The sequence below is a fragment of the Myotis yumanensis genome, unplaced genomic scaffold (genome assembly GCF_028538775.1).
Source record: "Myotis yumanensis isolate MYYU_CA2020_CCGP unplaced genomic scaffold, mMyoYum1.0.hap1 SCAF_9, whole genome shotgun sequence".
NCBI lineage: Eukaryota > Metazoa > Chordata > Mammalia > Chiroptera > Vespertilionidae > Myotis > Myotis yumanensis.
The window spans coordinates 45,920,893-45,935,053 of record NW_027223760.1 but is presented as its reverse complement, the minus strand read 5'-3'; the positions used below and the strand labels follow the sequence as shown (position 1 = coordinate 45,935,053).

At 39.5% G+C, this 14,161-nt stretch overlaps 1 protein-coding gene across 3 annotated transcripts in view; it reads right to left on the bottom strand.

Moving 5' to 3' along the window:
- Positions 1–14,161, bottom strand: part of CDK14 (cyclin dependent kinase 14) — a 522,981-nt gene that overhangs the window by 205,524 nt on the left and 303,296 nt on the right. For all 3 annotated transcript variants that reach the window (XM_070424219.1, XM_070424218.1, XM_070424220.1), the window contains one exon: positions 12,492–12,612. In XM_070424219.1, the coding sequence (XP_070280320.1) occupies positions 12,492–12,612 (121 nt within the window). The remainder of the gene's footprint in view (positions 1–12,491; positions 12,613–14,161) is intronic.

Genomic DNA, 14,161 nt, shown 5'->3' with positions numbered 1-14,161 from the left:
GTATCAGCAAATAAAAATGTTTCTTAATTAAAATACACTTCAGATAATGCAGTGTCCTGAGGAATCAATTCACGAATGGCACAAAAGCACAGGAGTCCCCACTTCTGTCCTTCAATGAACAGTATGAAGTAGACACTGAAATCCCTCTACTAAATATAGTCACACAATAATGGTTAGCCAAGCTCCCGGTTTCTCTCCAATCACATTTCCATTCAATCCTATCTTTCCTGTGCATGTAAGTTAAGAGTCGACCTTTTTACCTTCATTGGATTAGAGACTTTATATTGACTGGAATATTTGTTGAAAGAGTTTCGCTAATTGCTTCTGCTAGTTTTAATAGCAGCTTATGTTAGATTCACACATACCATTGATCAAAAGGCTTACTTTCTACGATCAATTCTTAGGAACTATCACTCTATAGTCTATTCCCTTTCATCACTAGCTCATCAGAAAGCATATGGCTTTTTTTTCAAGTTCCCTCTGCCCCCATAAATAAGATGTCATTATTTCACTAACACTTAAGTGATTAGGATTTCAAATTTTCACCAGCACACTAAGAAGTGGGCACTCAAGAGGCTCCTACCTGCATTGTGCTGTTTGAGTGGCTTCCATCCCTCACTACCTGCTGTTCAACTCTGTTTCCGGGCAAAAAGCACACCTTTCTATAGGACAAGGACCTTAGTAATCAACGGTCCTTAGCTAAAGCCTCAAATATTAGATTATCAACAAGAGCAGGACGTGTAGTAAAATGTGCATAACTCCCCCTCGCTCCCTAAAGTGACTAAAGCATCAGGTGTGTGCTCATCTGTACTGAGTGAATCCCTCCGCTGGACCGCGTATTGCTAGAAATAATGAAATTCTCCGTTTGGACCGAATTATTCTCAGAAGTGGAAATATCACTGATCTGGAAGCTTTTGTGTTTGTTTTTGTTTTGTTTTTTTTAATGCAGAATGTCTTCGATTAAACGCAGAAATGTATAGGTAAGTCTTCACCTTTTTGATCATGTATATACTTTGTGATTTCAATGGAAGCTCTTAATGATTTGCATGTTTGGCCTTTTTTTTTTTCTTTTGTGTGCTCATTTTAATGTGGGGTCATCAAACTTTCTAGAACGCCCCTCACAACTCTCCCCCAAATCTTGGAACTATTATGAGGTGTGTGTGTGTGTCTGTGTGGCCACAATGGTGTACAGAGGACGTGGCCGCCCCCTCCAGGTTGCTCTCTGCAGTTTTACTTCCTCTTCAGAGCAGTCCTATCGTGTGGACAGGACGGGTGATGCTACCATTTTGTATTGAAAATAACCTAAAGCCTAAAAAAGCTATAAATTTTTTTTTTTTGGAATAAAGAAACTTTAGAATATTCAGTTATTTTGAACCACAATGATGAATCTGTGATGTGTATATGGTGTGGGTGGGGTACAGCTGAAATAATCTTACACTGACAGGCTCAGTAAATCTGATTATAAATTTTAATTTTAGCCGTAGACTGGCCGAAAGAAAGAAAGAATTACGATAAAAGAAAGTCCTGAACAGAGAAAACGGGAAACAATGAAAAGTTTTTAAATTCAAGGTCTAGCTTCTAAGGAGACAATGACTAGCTTTTCATTTGTTTCATGCGTGTATTAAAAAAAGTCTTGGTTGTATAAAAAAAAAAAAGGTATTTTTTTGAGTATGTAGGCTTCTCTTTTTGCTGTCGCCCAGATTGGTATTTAAGTATATGGATTAAAAACTTAGTCTGTACTTCAAAAAAAATAAAAAATAAAAAAATAAAATTTTAAGCAAGAATAAATAGATGAGAATGAAAGATACCCTTTTTTCAGAAGATGTGGATGAAAGTGTGACAATCTCAGGAGACCATAGGTTAGTTACACCTTCAAGATATAGTCAAAGTATTTACCTACAAAAACTCAAAAAGGCTCAGGGCTTGGGCACACAGGTTCTAGAAAGTGTGCAGGTGAATCAGACAACTGGAAATAGGGTGGAAGATTGAGTTTGTACAAGCAATCGATCCATAGTCTTCTCTGACTATCTCCCACCCCAACCAGGCAGCAGGACACCGAGTGTTTATTTATTCTCTGAATAAATTAAATCCATAAGACCTCAAATTGAGAATAAAGGGTGAGAGCAGGGTGAGGCACAGAGCTGAAGAAGGGAAATGGAGTGAAAATATATTTCTTGACCTGTGTGACTATCAGCTCCCCTCCCCCATCCTGCTTTGAGGAAGTCAGCTGCCAGGAAGCAGCACCTGAGGAAACAAAGGCCACAGGCACTGACATCTGAGTCTCCCAATGAAGAGGGCAGCTTTTCCTGAACAAAATATAATGAACTGAGCAGCCAGTAGTGCTCCCTAAGCACACAGATTCAGTGCCTCATTTATAAAGTAAATAGACAGCCAAGGAGCTCCGCACCCCACAGTTGAGGAAGGCTTCCAACAGAAACCAGAGAAAAAGAAAGCAGAGGTGATATATATGACAACTGCAATTTTGAAAAAAAAGAATGAAAGGTTTAGAAGATAAAAAGTGATAAAATAAGAGAGTAAAAAAAGGTTTTAAAAACAGAGGATTGATACAGAAGCTTAAATATCAAACTATTACAAATTTTTCAAAAAGCAAAGATAGTAGGAGGAAAGAAATCATTAAAAAAGAAATTCAAGAAATTTTCTAAGAACTGAAACATATGTCTTTATATCAAAAGGAACCTACCCAGCACCAACAGAAAAAGACACACCCCCAACTGAAATGTCATGAAATACTCTACAGATAGAAAGTATGAGGGGCACACAAATAGATGGGAATCAGAATGGAATCAGACTTCTTAGCAGCAATACTAAAGCTCCAAAGAAATTAAGCAAAGCCTAATGATATACTCAGAATGAAATTTTATCAATCACATGTGGGAGCAGAATAAAGACATTTTCAGAAAACTAAGAACTTGAAAACTGTATTTTTAATGCATCCTATCTAATAAAAGACAAAAAGGGTAAATAACCATACCTCTGCTACGCTTCCCATTGGCTAATCAGGCAATATGCAAATTAACCGCCAACAAAGATGGCGGTTAATTTGCATACGCAGGCTCCAAGCGGTGGAGTGAAGCCAAACAGCCCCAAAGCCGGCCAAGCAGTGAGGCCTCACGGCCCCAGGATCAGCGGAGCCACCAGGCCTCAGGGCCCCGGGATCAGCGGAGCTGAGAGGCCTCCCGGCACCGGGTTCAGCGGAGCCGCAAGGCCTCCCGGCACCGAGATCAGCGGAGCCGGGAGGCCTCATGGCCCAGGATCAGCGGAGTGGCGAGGCTTCAGGGCCCGGAATCAGTGGAGACACAAGGCCTCCCGGCCCCTGGAGCAGCATGACAGGGGGCAGCGCCCCAACCCCCTGATTGCCAGGCTCTGTGAGTGACAGGGGGTGGCGCCATAGCCCCCTCAGCCTCTTCAGCCCTGCTCTGTGTGTCAGGAGGCAGCACCCCAACCCCCCAATCAGCCCTGCCCTGAGTGTGACAGGGGGCTGCACCCCAACCCCCCAATCGGCCCTGCCCTGAGCGTGACAGGGGGCGGCGCCGCAACCTCCCAATCTGCCCTGCTCTGTGTGTGACGGGGGAAGGTGCCCCAACCCCCTGATCCGCCCTGCTCTGTGCTTGACAGTGGGCAGCGCCCCAACTCCCCAATCAGCCCTACCAAGAGCGTGACTGGGGGTGGCACCACAACCTCCTGATCCGCCCTGCTCTGTGCATGACAGGGGGCAACACCCCAACTCCCCAATCGGCCCTGCTCTGAGCCCGACCAGGGTGCGGGACAGGCACCTAGGGATTGGGCCTGCCCTCTGCCACCCAGGAGAGGGCCTAAGCCAGCAGGTCGTTATCTCCCGAGGGGTCCCAGATTGTGAGAGGGCACAAGCGGGGCTGAGGGACACACCCCCCGCCAGTGCACAAATTTTTGTGCACCGGGCCTCTAGTTCTTTCTTATAAAACTAAAGGAAGACTGGGATCCAGGAAATAGGGAATCTATAATCAGTAAAGGTCTGGAAGGAGAAGTAATCCAACCCAGAACAGACTAATGAAGTGACTACCTCCAGAGGTGTGAGGGAACCAATAAGACATCGAAACCCTAAAAGGCTAGCAACAGCAGAAAGCCATTACCTGCCTTAGAACTAAAAGGCATTATTCCTCCTAGTATGAAAACGGTCAAGTGTTACTGAAATCTATTGATAGCAAGAGCCATGGAAGAGGGACTTCCCCACAGAAGTTGTAGTCAGCCATTTACAGAAATATGGGCTAAAGTAGGGAAGAATTAGGAAAGAATATCTCATCTCCCTCTCCTCTCACTTGTCCATTGCCTGAACCCAATTGGAATTGTCGCCAAGACAGCTTGGAGGATATATTCCCTAGGGGCTGGCCAACCAGAACACAGGGCAGAGCAGAAGAGGGTAGAGAACAGATTTGAAGAGAAACAGAGAATAACCAACTTAGACCAATAACCACAGGAGAGGGGCAAATAGAAATCCCCAAAAGACAGATGTTCTTGCTAAATTTAGCAAGACATCAGAGCTGAAAGAGAAAAGTCCCAAGGAAAACGTTGAGGGAGGGAGGTGTCAAAAAATTTAAATGGGATTGATAGATTTGTTGATATGTTTGAGCATTTGGAAGTTTTTGTCATACAGAATTGACATATCCTTCATATCTATAAATAATTAAGAATAAGAACAAAGACAACTAAGCTAATACAAATTAGAGACAATTATAAAATCCAGGAAGAACACAAGGTTATACAAGAAAGAATACATATCATGAATACCACTTGACTTAAGCAGGAATATATACATATCAATGTTTCAAAATGTGATACAGCCCTAGCTGGTTTGGCTCAATGGGTAGAGCGTTGGCCTGCGGACTGAAGGGTCCCAGGTTCGATTCCGGCCAAGGGCACATGCCTGGGCTGCGGGCTCGATCCCCAGTAAGGGGCGTGGAAGAGGCAGCCGATCAATGATTCTCTCTCATCATTGATGTTTCTATCTCTCTCTCCCTCTCCCTTCCTCTCTAAGATCAATAAAATATATTTTTAAAAAAAATGTGATACAGACTCTATAATGGGAGAATGAGATGAAGTTGGGGTTGGTTGATAAAAGAAAATTAAACCTCTATCTATCATAACACTTACCTAGTAGATAATGTCTAAAATAATCTATAATAATAAAAGCAAAATATGCTAATTAGACCAGGCATCCTTCCAGACAACCTCTGGCTGCGAGGGAAGCCTGGTTCTGGGTTCCAGAGGGAAGCTAGTACTAGCAGCCAGGGGAAGGAAGGCCTACTCTTCCATGAATTTGGTGCATCAGGCCTCTAATAAATCAATAAATAGCAATATAAACAATTACTGAAGACATATAGAGGTAGACAATAAAAGAGTTGAAAGCAGTTGCTTCTGGGAAATTAGAGGGTGAATATGGGTGAAGCAGGAGATTACTGTTCTTGCTAGTACCTACTGTTGTGGCAGCTATTAGCTATTAGTTATACCCGCTACAGGTTTCAGAAACTAAAGACAAGGATAGTTAACAGATTTGGTCAACGAAGGTCACACAGGGAAGGAGGGACAGAGATAGAACTTAATTTAGGCTTTTAATGTGTTCTCTACTACAAGACTGCCTCTCCTTAACATAGCAAACCACTGCTAGTTACTTGACCAGAAAACTGATTTCTACACGAATAAACACACACTTCAAACATAAAAGGTGCCAGCATACATCCAATATTCCCTAAACTTTGAGCACTGACTTATGTATTTCCAAATTACACACACACACACACACACACACACACACACACGACATCCTCAGCCAAAATCTCTAATTCTCTAGACATAAATGGTATGCTAATTTTCCTGAAATCAGATATAGCAGCTTCTATTCCTTCTATATGTCCTATGGCACCCTTGGAGCTATATAGGCACCCTTGGTTTAATTGTGCTAGGTTTTTTTGCACTTCACAGATGTTGCATTTTTTACAAATTGAAGGCAAGACCCTCCAACCATCAAAAAGTTTACAACTCACATTATTGCAATACTTGCTTTATTGTGGTGGTTTGGAACTGAACCTGCAATATCTCTGAGGTATGCCTATACTCCAATAAAAATGCAATAAATTTTGCTTGGCTGATATACTAAGAACTAATAAGAACACTATTCTCAACATTTGTGGAGTATTATGTTTCTTAAAGAATTTCACATTTAACCATCTCTTGCTAGTTTCATAAACCAGTGAAGCTGCTGAGTACACTATGGGTTATATTAACATCATGAAATTTAGTCACTGTGATTTAAAAATCACACCCCCCCCCAAAAAAAAACAATTTGTGGGTTCCAATTACTTTACAACTTTGGTAAAAATAAGAGAATTTTTACTTAAAAAAAATAGTTAGTAGTGAAGACTACATATAATGCCCCATTTTATATATTATTATTCAGCTAAATTATCACTAAAAAATGACCAAACACATCCACTGAAAACACACATACACTCTCCCACAAACACACATTGATAGACAACATGAGATGTAAAAACCATAACCATGTTAGCCTTTTGATAGGAAAATAGGACTGGTTCCCTTCAACACTCCAAAGCCATTGCTAAATTCAGCACTTTGGCAGCCACTCAATAATGCCATAATAATCTAATATCAGAGAACTGTGCTTTTGGAGACAATTTGTTATTAATCAGTGTTACAGAAGTTTTCCACAAGAAATTTGACTTTGTAGCTAGCAGTCCTTCAGTGTAAATTAAGCACTCATATGCATTAAGTCTCTTCTCGTTACTAGTATTTAGCAAATTACTGCTCTAGTTCTTTATGAGAAAAAAGACCACATGTCACAGTTAAATCCCTGCTTTACATCTATTGTGCTGGCAGAATCACTATTAATTCTCAAGGGTATTCTGGAATGGATAATATACTATATGGTCATCCTAATTTTAAGGGACTTAAATATAATAGGAGTGGATTCAGAAACTATGGCTGCCACAATGAGCTCAGCTTTCAACTACCTCGATGCCCTTCTGACTATAGCCTGTTCTTTTGTTATGCACCACGGCATGTCAGTGACCACACGGACAAGTCACCTGGATCATGTACTACCTGAGCAGCTCTTACTGTTACTTTAGACAGTGACTAATTCAAATCCTCCTTGGTCTTCTGACCTGATTAATTATAAATGTGTAAATAGTGTTAACAGATAGATGTGGCCAATGAACTCAAATTCTCATTCTTACTACATTCTTTTTTAAATAGACTCATTCATTTTAGTAGAAGTGATAAATGAGTAACGGTTAGGGGTTGGGGAAATGCATGCCAGCACAGAATTGGTCCCGTAAAATGTATTCTATCCAGAGAGTCACATCTTAAATTTATTGTAAAGAAACTCCTCCTTGATCGAAACTATAATACAGAATATTAAAGTAAGGGGAGAAAGGTAGTTCTCAAGGTTGTTGAGTGAGAGAGAAAGCCACAACCTTTATTTAAAGCACAAAAAGGATTCAGCATGACTCAGAGCATAATCTAAATTACAAAATAGGAATTTTACTGTATTATGTTTTGGGATAACTTTACTAGCAAAAGAAAGCCCAATTTCTTATAAATCATCTTAAGAGATTATGTAATATGTTGGAAAGGAAAGGGCTTGGAGTGTGTTAGCCCTTTGAATGTTGCCTCTGCTCACTACGTGACCTTATTTACTATCCTACTTACTCTTCCTGGGTTTTGCTTTCTCCCACTGTATTATGGCATAATAGGTAAGTAATTAAAATGCATGAGATCTTAGAACACAGTCTGTGTTCAATAAAAGTATCTATTATTGTTACTCTTATTAAGACTCAATTACTACTGTTACTCAATTACTCAAGACAGGGTTTCATGTAGAATAAATTTATATTCAGGATGGGGGGTAGAATAGAATTTATCTATGATTTTCTCTATTAAAACACTGGTAAACAAATCCAAGTCCTCAAAAAACCTTATTTTACTATATAAATTTCCTGGGTTCAAAAGAGATCATTAAGAATGACGCCAACTCTGTATGTTGCCAATCTGTATGGTGATTAGGCTTATTTAATAAAAAGTAATGCTAAATGGCCTTATAATACTCAATGAATAGGCAATTTCTTTTCTGATATATGCAAAATCAATTTTGATGCAGACATTTTTCTATATATCAAGATGGATATGGAAATTTTTTTCTAACCACCCAGCTGCTACAATGTTAAATAAATTAATTTTAATCTTAAATCAGAGATGTAATAGAGAGAGGGGTGATTTAATATGCAATCTCATTACATTTGACAGGCTTATTTATAAATGATTTGCCCCACATTTTGACAAGCATAGTTAATATGTTAATTAGCTTTTAAACAGACGATGAAAGGAAGAGACTGACACGTTATCATTCTTCACACACCATGTTGGGGAGCCCTGTCATTGATACCATAAGGTAGTGCTATTACATAGTGTGGCCCCCAAAAGCACTGTGATCTTGATGAGTTAATTATTTGTCAGCTACAGGTAACTTAGTCACCTTATGTTAAAAATTAATCCCTTAAAAGAATCCCAACCTATCTTCTGCTTTAGAAAATAAGTGTCGCTCTAAATATACATATGAGCTTCCATGAAGACTACAAAGCTAATTTAGAGCAATGACCTCCACAGTTAGAACAGAACTCTGACAAGAGAGGAACTAACTACAGGCATAAGCTGCTTTCACATCTGCACTTCTCTTAATGGGGTTCTCAGCACTTGGTAAGCCTCTTTGGTTTAGAAGCTTAAAGATGATTTCCTATACCTTGACTTCCAAAGAGTTATAAAATCCAAGAATTAAGAGAAGTTAGACAGGAGACAATGTCCAATTTGATTCCTCTGCTTAAGGACTCCTTTCCGGAAGGAGACAAAGGTATCAAACACGGTCTGTCTAGCTGAGTGCTCAAATCCCAAGGGATGTTCACACCCACCCCGGGGCTGGAGACCCAGAGCAGCAAATCATAACAGTGTGAGCTCTGATTCCCATTACTTGCTGCCAACGTTAATGCCTATGTGTCTTCATTAATATTTTATTGCCTGTGGTTATTTAAACAGAAAAGTGGAAAATGTAACACTGTGTAGGGATCGTTAGGCTTTAGTTACTACCCTCCTGCCCCAGGATGGTAATGAACTGTAAAAATAGCCTGAGACAATTGCCACCTGCCTCCCTGCTATTGTCCATGGGTTAATATTTGCACTTCTCCTTGGTGCACCTGAGCCATGGCTCAATTATAGTCCCATTTCTAGGTCTTCACATACCCAGCATCGATCTCATTTATTATGCAAATATCGGTGCCCTGTGGACATCTCCCTAACTGGAGAAATACCTGACTTATAGGATAATAACACAATGGCTTTTAGAAAATGGCTTGGAATGAAATCAAATTCAGCATGACAGGCATGGCATAGACGTAACTCAGATTTTAGGGCTTGGAAATGAAAAGCCGAGAAGCATAGGGAACAGCTCAAACATAACACATTGACTATTTGTTTTTGCCAATGATAATTGTTGCAGGCAGGCCAAAGGCATTTGGGGGTCTACTATTTTTTTAATACTCACCCGAGGATATGTTTATTGATTTTAAAGGAAAAGGAGGGGGAGAAGGGGAGAGAGAGAAAAAGGGAGAAACAGCAACTGAATGCCTCCTATGCACACCTGGACCAGGAAATGAACTGACAACTGAGGCACATGCCCTGACCGGGAACTGAACCTGCAACCTTCTTTTTTTTTTTTTTTAAATATATTTTTATTGATTTTAGAGAGGAAGGGAGAGGGATAGAAACATCAATGATGAGAGAGAATCATTGATAGGCTGCCTCCTGCATGCCCCCTACTGGGGATCGAGCCCACAACCCAGGCATGTGCCCTTGGCCAGAATCGAACCTGGGACCCTTCAGTCCGCAAGCCAATGCTCTATCCAGTGAGCCAAACCAGCTAGAGCAGAACCTGCAACCTTCTTGATGTAGGGGAGGATGCTCCAGCCAAATGAGCCACCCATCCCAGGTCTACTATTTTGTATCAGTTTTCCTCCCTTCCACTTTAAGTGGAAGTCTTATTCTTCTACTTCATTATGTCTCTGGTTAAAGTAAATGGGCAGAAAGTGCCCAAGCCTTCTTCCTTAAGAGAATGAACACATATACGAAAAGAAAAATGTGTATGTGTGTATAGTGGGCGTGAGGGAGGTGGTGTGAGGAAGGGTGAGGGAGGCAAAGACTGGAAATCAAATGCCAATTTTCAGAAACAGACATGTCAGCAAGTCACAATCTATGTGGCTCTTTGTACTTATAACAGCACTTTTAAAGGTTTGGGGGAAATTAGCCAATAGTGTATAAAAAACAGCTTCTCCCATTGATGAGGGTAGAATCTTAACTGAACTGCCAAGCACTAAGACAAAACTGGCCCCAAGCCACAAATATTTCCAAATTTTATGTTCTATTAGCAGAGTCCTTAACTGACCCCACTGAAGGCAACCCACAATTTCCATACTTTAAAATGGAGAAAACCACTCCATAACTCAAGAATATTAAGCAATGATTACTTGCATAGCCTACTCTCAGGAGGGAGGAAGGGAGTTAGAAAGTTAGTACTTGATATCTGATGAATCTTTGACCTTTATTTCCAATTTTTTACTCCATTACAACCAATGATCAAAATATCTATTGCCCCCCCTGCCTAGTCTTGGGGCGGGGGGGGGGGGGGGGGGGTGGTGGTGGTGGTTAAAATCTAACTGTAACAAAATGTCCAAAACAACCAAAAAAGCCAGAAGTAGAATGAAAAAATAGATTAGCTCAGCTCCTCAATGATAGATGGTCATCTTTATGCTCAGTGTTTTGGAACATGCATTATGATGGTATTAGATGTATTATAAGGCATTACAAAAATGTATGGCAATAGATCTTAGGCTGTTTGATGACCCAGATTCCTTTATAATTCTACTGAAAGCTGAAGATCTACACCCCATAAAAATAAATAGGTCCATGTGTACACAAAATATTGCATGTAATCTCAGTGGTTTCAAAGTTCCCGAAATCCCATTCCCAGGGGGTTTGCTGGAACATAAATTAAGAAAATCTACACTGTGCCCTACATCACAAGGAACTTGTTTTCTCACCGGAAAATATTGGAATCACAAACATCAGGGAAGAAGCCAGACCTCAGCACGGCCTAATTAACTAAAAGCCAAGATAACTGAGGGCAGAGCTGTGAAGTAAGTACATGGCAGTAAGATAAACACCACGTGCTAAAGTTTTATTGAGGTCGTAAACATTATATGAACATGTAGCTGAATTCTGTATATGGGGCACAGTCATTCTTAGAAGATGATTCCTGCTATAAAATAACCACATGGTATGTAAACTGTTTTGCTTTAAACACAATTGTGAGTCTAGAAAGGAATTTTTCCATTAATTAAGGACATTTTCAACAGTCACTAGTAAGCCCTTCCTGAGTGCTGAAATTATTACCTTATTTGATTCAGATCACAATGGATTGGGAACCCATACTTTGTTATAAATAATAATCAGGCATCAAATCTCATGAGTCTCTGAGCCTCCTATCATGATAGATTCTTAAGTTTGGCTAAACCATCATGTGAGACTGAGACTCTACAGAAATTAAATGTATTGTGACCCTTTAAAAGAGTAGTTTTATTTCATTTTGGATAATTGGTGGCAACAGTTTCCAGAAATATATTGCACCAAATTTAGTGCCTGGCAGTTACACCAAAACCTTCAGACCACTTATCCGAGCTTTGTTGTGAATTTAAACATGCTAGCTACTACTTCAAACCATACTGTTGTTTGGAGATATAGATATACATCCTTGCCATAAATCAAAGCCACAAATTAAGACCTTTAGGGAGAAAAATCACTGACTACTTGTGGGAAGCCACCGCTTGCCAATACTGTCACCAAGGAACACAGAAGGCCCATGGACCTTGTGTTGATAGCGGTGACTCAAGGCAATTCCCTAACCTGATAATCCTGTTACTGTTTCCCAAACTTTACCTTTGATATGCCTGCATGCATTGCTAAAGGGCAAATGTGTATTCAAGTAAATAAACAGCGGACCAGGCCAGAAGTCAGTGTGTCTCTTCAAGAAAGAGGCTCCCCCTGGCCCCCAATGCCTTCTAAATCCATATTTCTTGTATAGCATTTTCATTTGTGCATCGGCCCCTCCTGAACCCCGCCGCAAAAGTCGCGGCAAATACTGACAGTTAGAAAAGTGTCTCTGCCCTTGTCCATCAAGAGGCCCCATCTGCAAGGCAGGCTCTGATTAGGAAATATTCCCAATCATGTTTTTTAAAAATCTAGTATCACTGCCACACACCAGCAAACACTCCTCCACCATTAATCTTCATTCAAACTGTTGGGATGTTTATCTAGGCTTGACACAGACCAAGTGCCAGGGATAGATTAGCTAGAGAAAAGCTTCCGTTTCTCACCACATGTCCAGGCAGGTAGAATACTCTGTTGAGCCCAGGAGGACATCTGGAGGTCGGTACCATAAGGTAACCACTTCATTGGAGTACGTGTGGCTAGGGACCGATTTTGCTCTTGCAAGACCTGCGGGTTACATGAAACATAAAGAAGTTTAATAGGCATTCATGGGACAAGGGAATTTAAGTTTGAATGTTAACAGTTTTAAAGGTCAAACATGACATTGTGATAGAGTCAGTGCTAAGGTTACAAGAAAGGCCGACTTGTTTCAAACACATGCTTGTAAATCATTTATATCCTTAATAAAACATCATGACAGTAATAAAATCCCAGGAGAGTAAACAAATGATCCATCAATGATTAGACATTACACAGAAGCTTAGAAATCTTCTGGACTTTCCAAAGAATGTTCCATGGACCTCTAGTTCTGAGAGCTATAAATAATGTTATTGGAAAGGCTTCCAAGGTCAAATAATTTTGAGAAAAGATGGGTTAAGAAGTTAAACAGTATTCCATACATGAGATTGCTCAGTGCCTTTAATTGTCCTAATGTGTAATGTGAATCTGAGAGAAGACAGACTGACAGTTTTCTCAAAGGAGATTTTCCAAACTTCTTTGGGTTTCACGTTCTGTCAAGCACTTGCTAGGAAATGCTTATTCAGGAAGCTCACTTGAAAACTACCTAAATAAAAAAATTATAAAGGAATAGTTCAAAAAATTAAAATGTTTTTAAAGAATTTTTTTAAACTGGGAAAATGGTCACAATAATATGTTCAGTGATAATGCACGTGCAGTTTGACCTCACAACAAAGAATGACAGGAAATGCATTTTTCCAAATTTTCTACAATGACTATAATTCCTTTAAAAATCACAAAATCTAGAAATTTCTTTCTTAAAAGAAAAAATAATCTGTGATAGGGTTCTATCTGGGTATGTTAATTAATGACAGGGGTAAAGTATTATCACTGTAATGCTCAAAACACATATAACATTTTAATAATATTCTACCAGAACAAATTCATTTTCTTGTTCTGCTTATTTAAATTTTTATGTAGTACTTAGAAACATGACTTTTTTCCTGTTTATTAAACACTTGGTATTCCCTTTTGTATATTCTATGTAAACGTTAAAATTAATAGGACAGCTGGTGAGACAAGAATTTCTAATTAATTCAACTATGCTATATGTTACAGTAACTCAATTTTTCTAGTTTTTCTAATAATACAGTGGCATATTACAAATTGGTGAATGTTTATAAGTATTCCATATTAAAATGGACAGATTATAAACACAAATACATACACATATGTGGTCTCCAACATTTTTGCACATAAATAGAAGAACTAGTTTTGATAACAGATTTCTACTTTGATAACAGATTTCTACTTCTTTTCTTTTTCCTTTTAATTTATAGTGATTAGACATTCATATACCTTACGAAGTGATCACTCCAATAAGTCTAGTACCCATCTGACACTATATAGTACATAGTTATTATAATATTATTGACCATATTCCCAATGCTGTAGTTTACAGTCCCATGACTATTTTCATAACTGGCAATTTGTACTTCTTAATCCCTTTCACCTTTTCTCTGCGAGGTTTTGTCCTACCTCAGTTCAGGCAGAGCTGACCACCAGATAGGACAATCATGGCGGCAGTGTTTCCAGAATC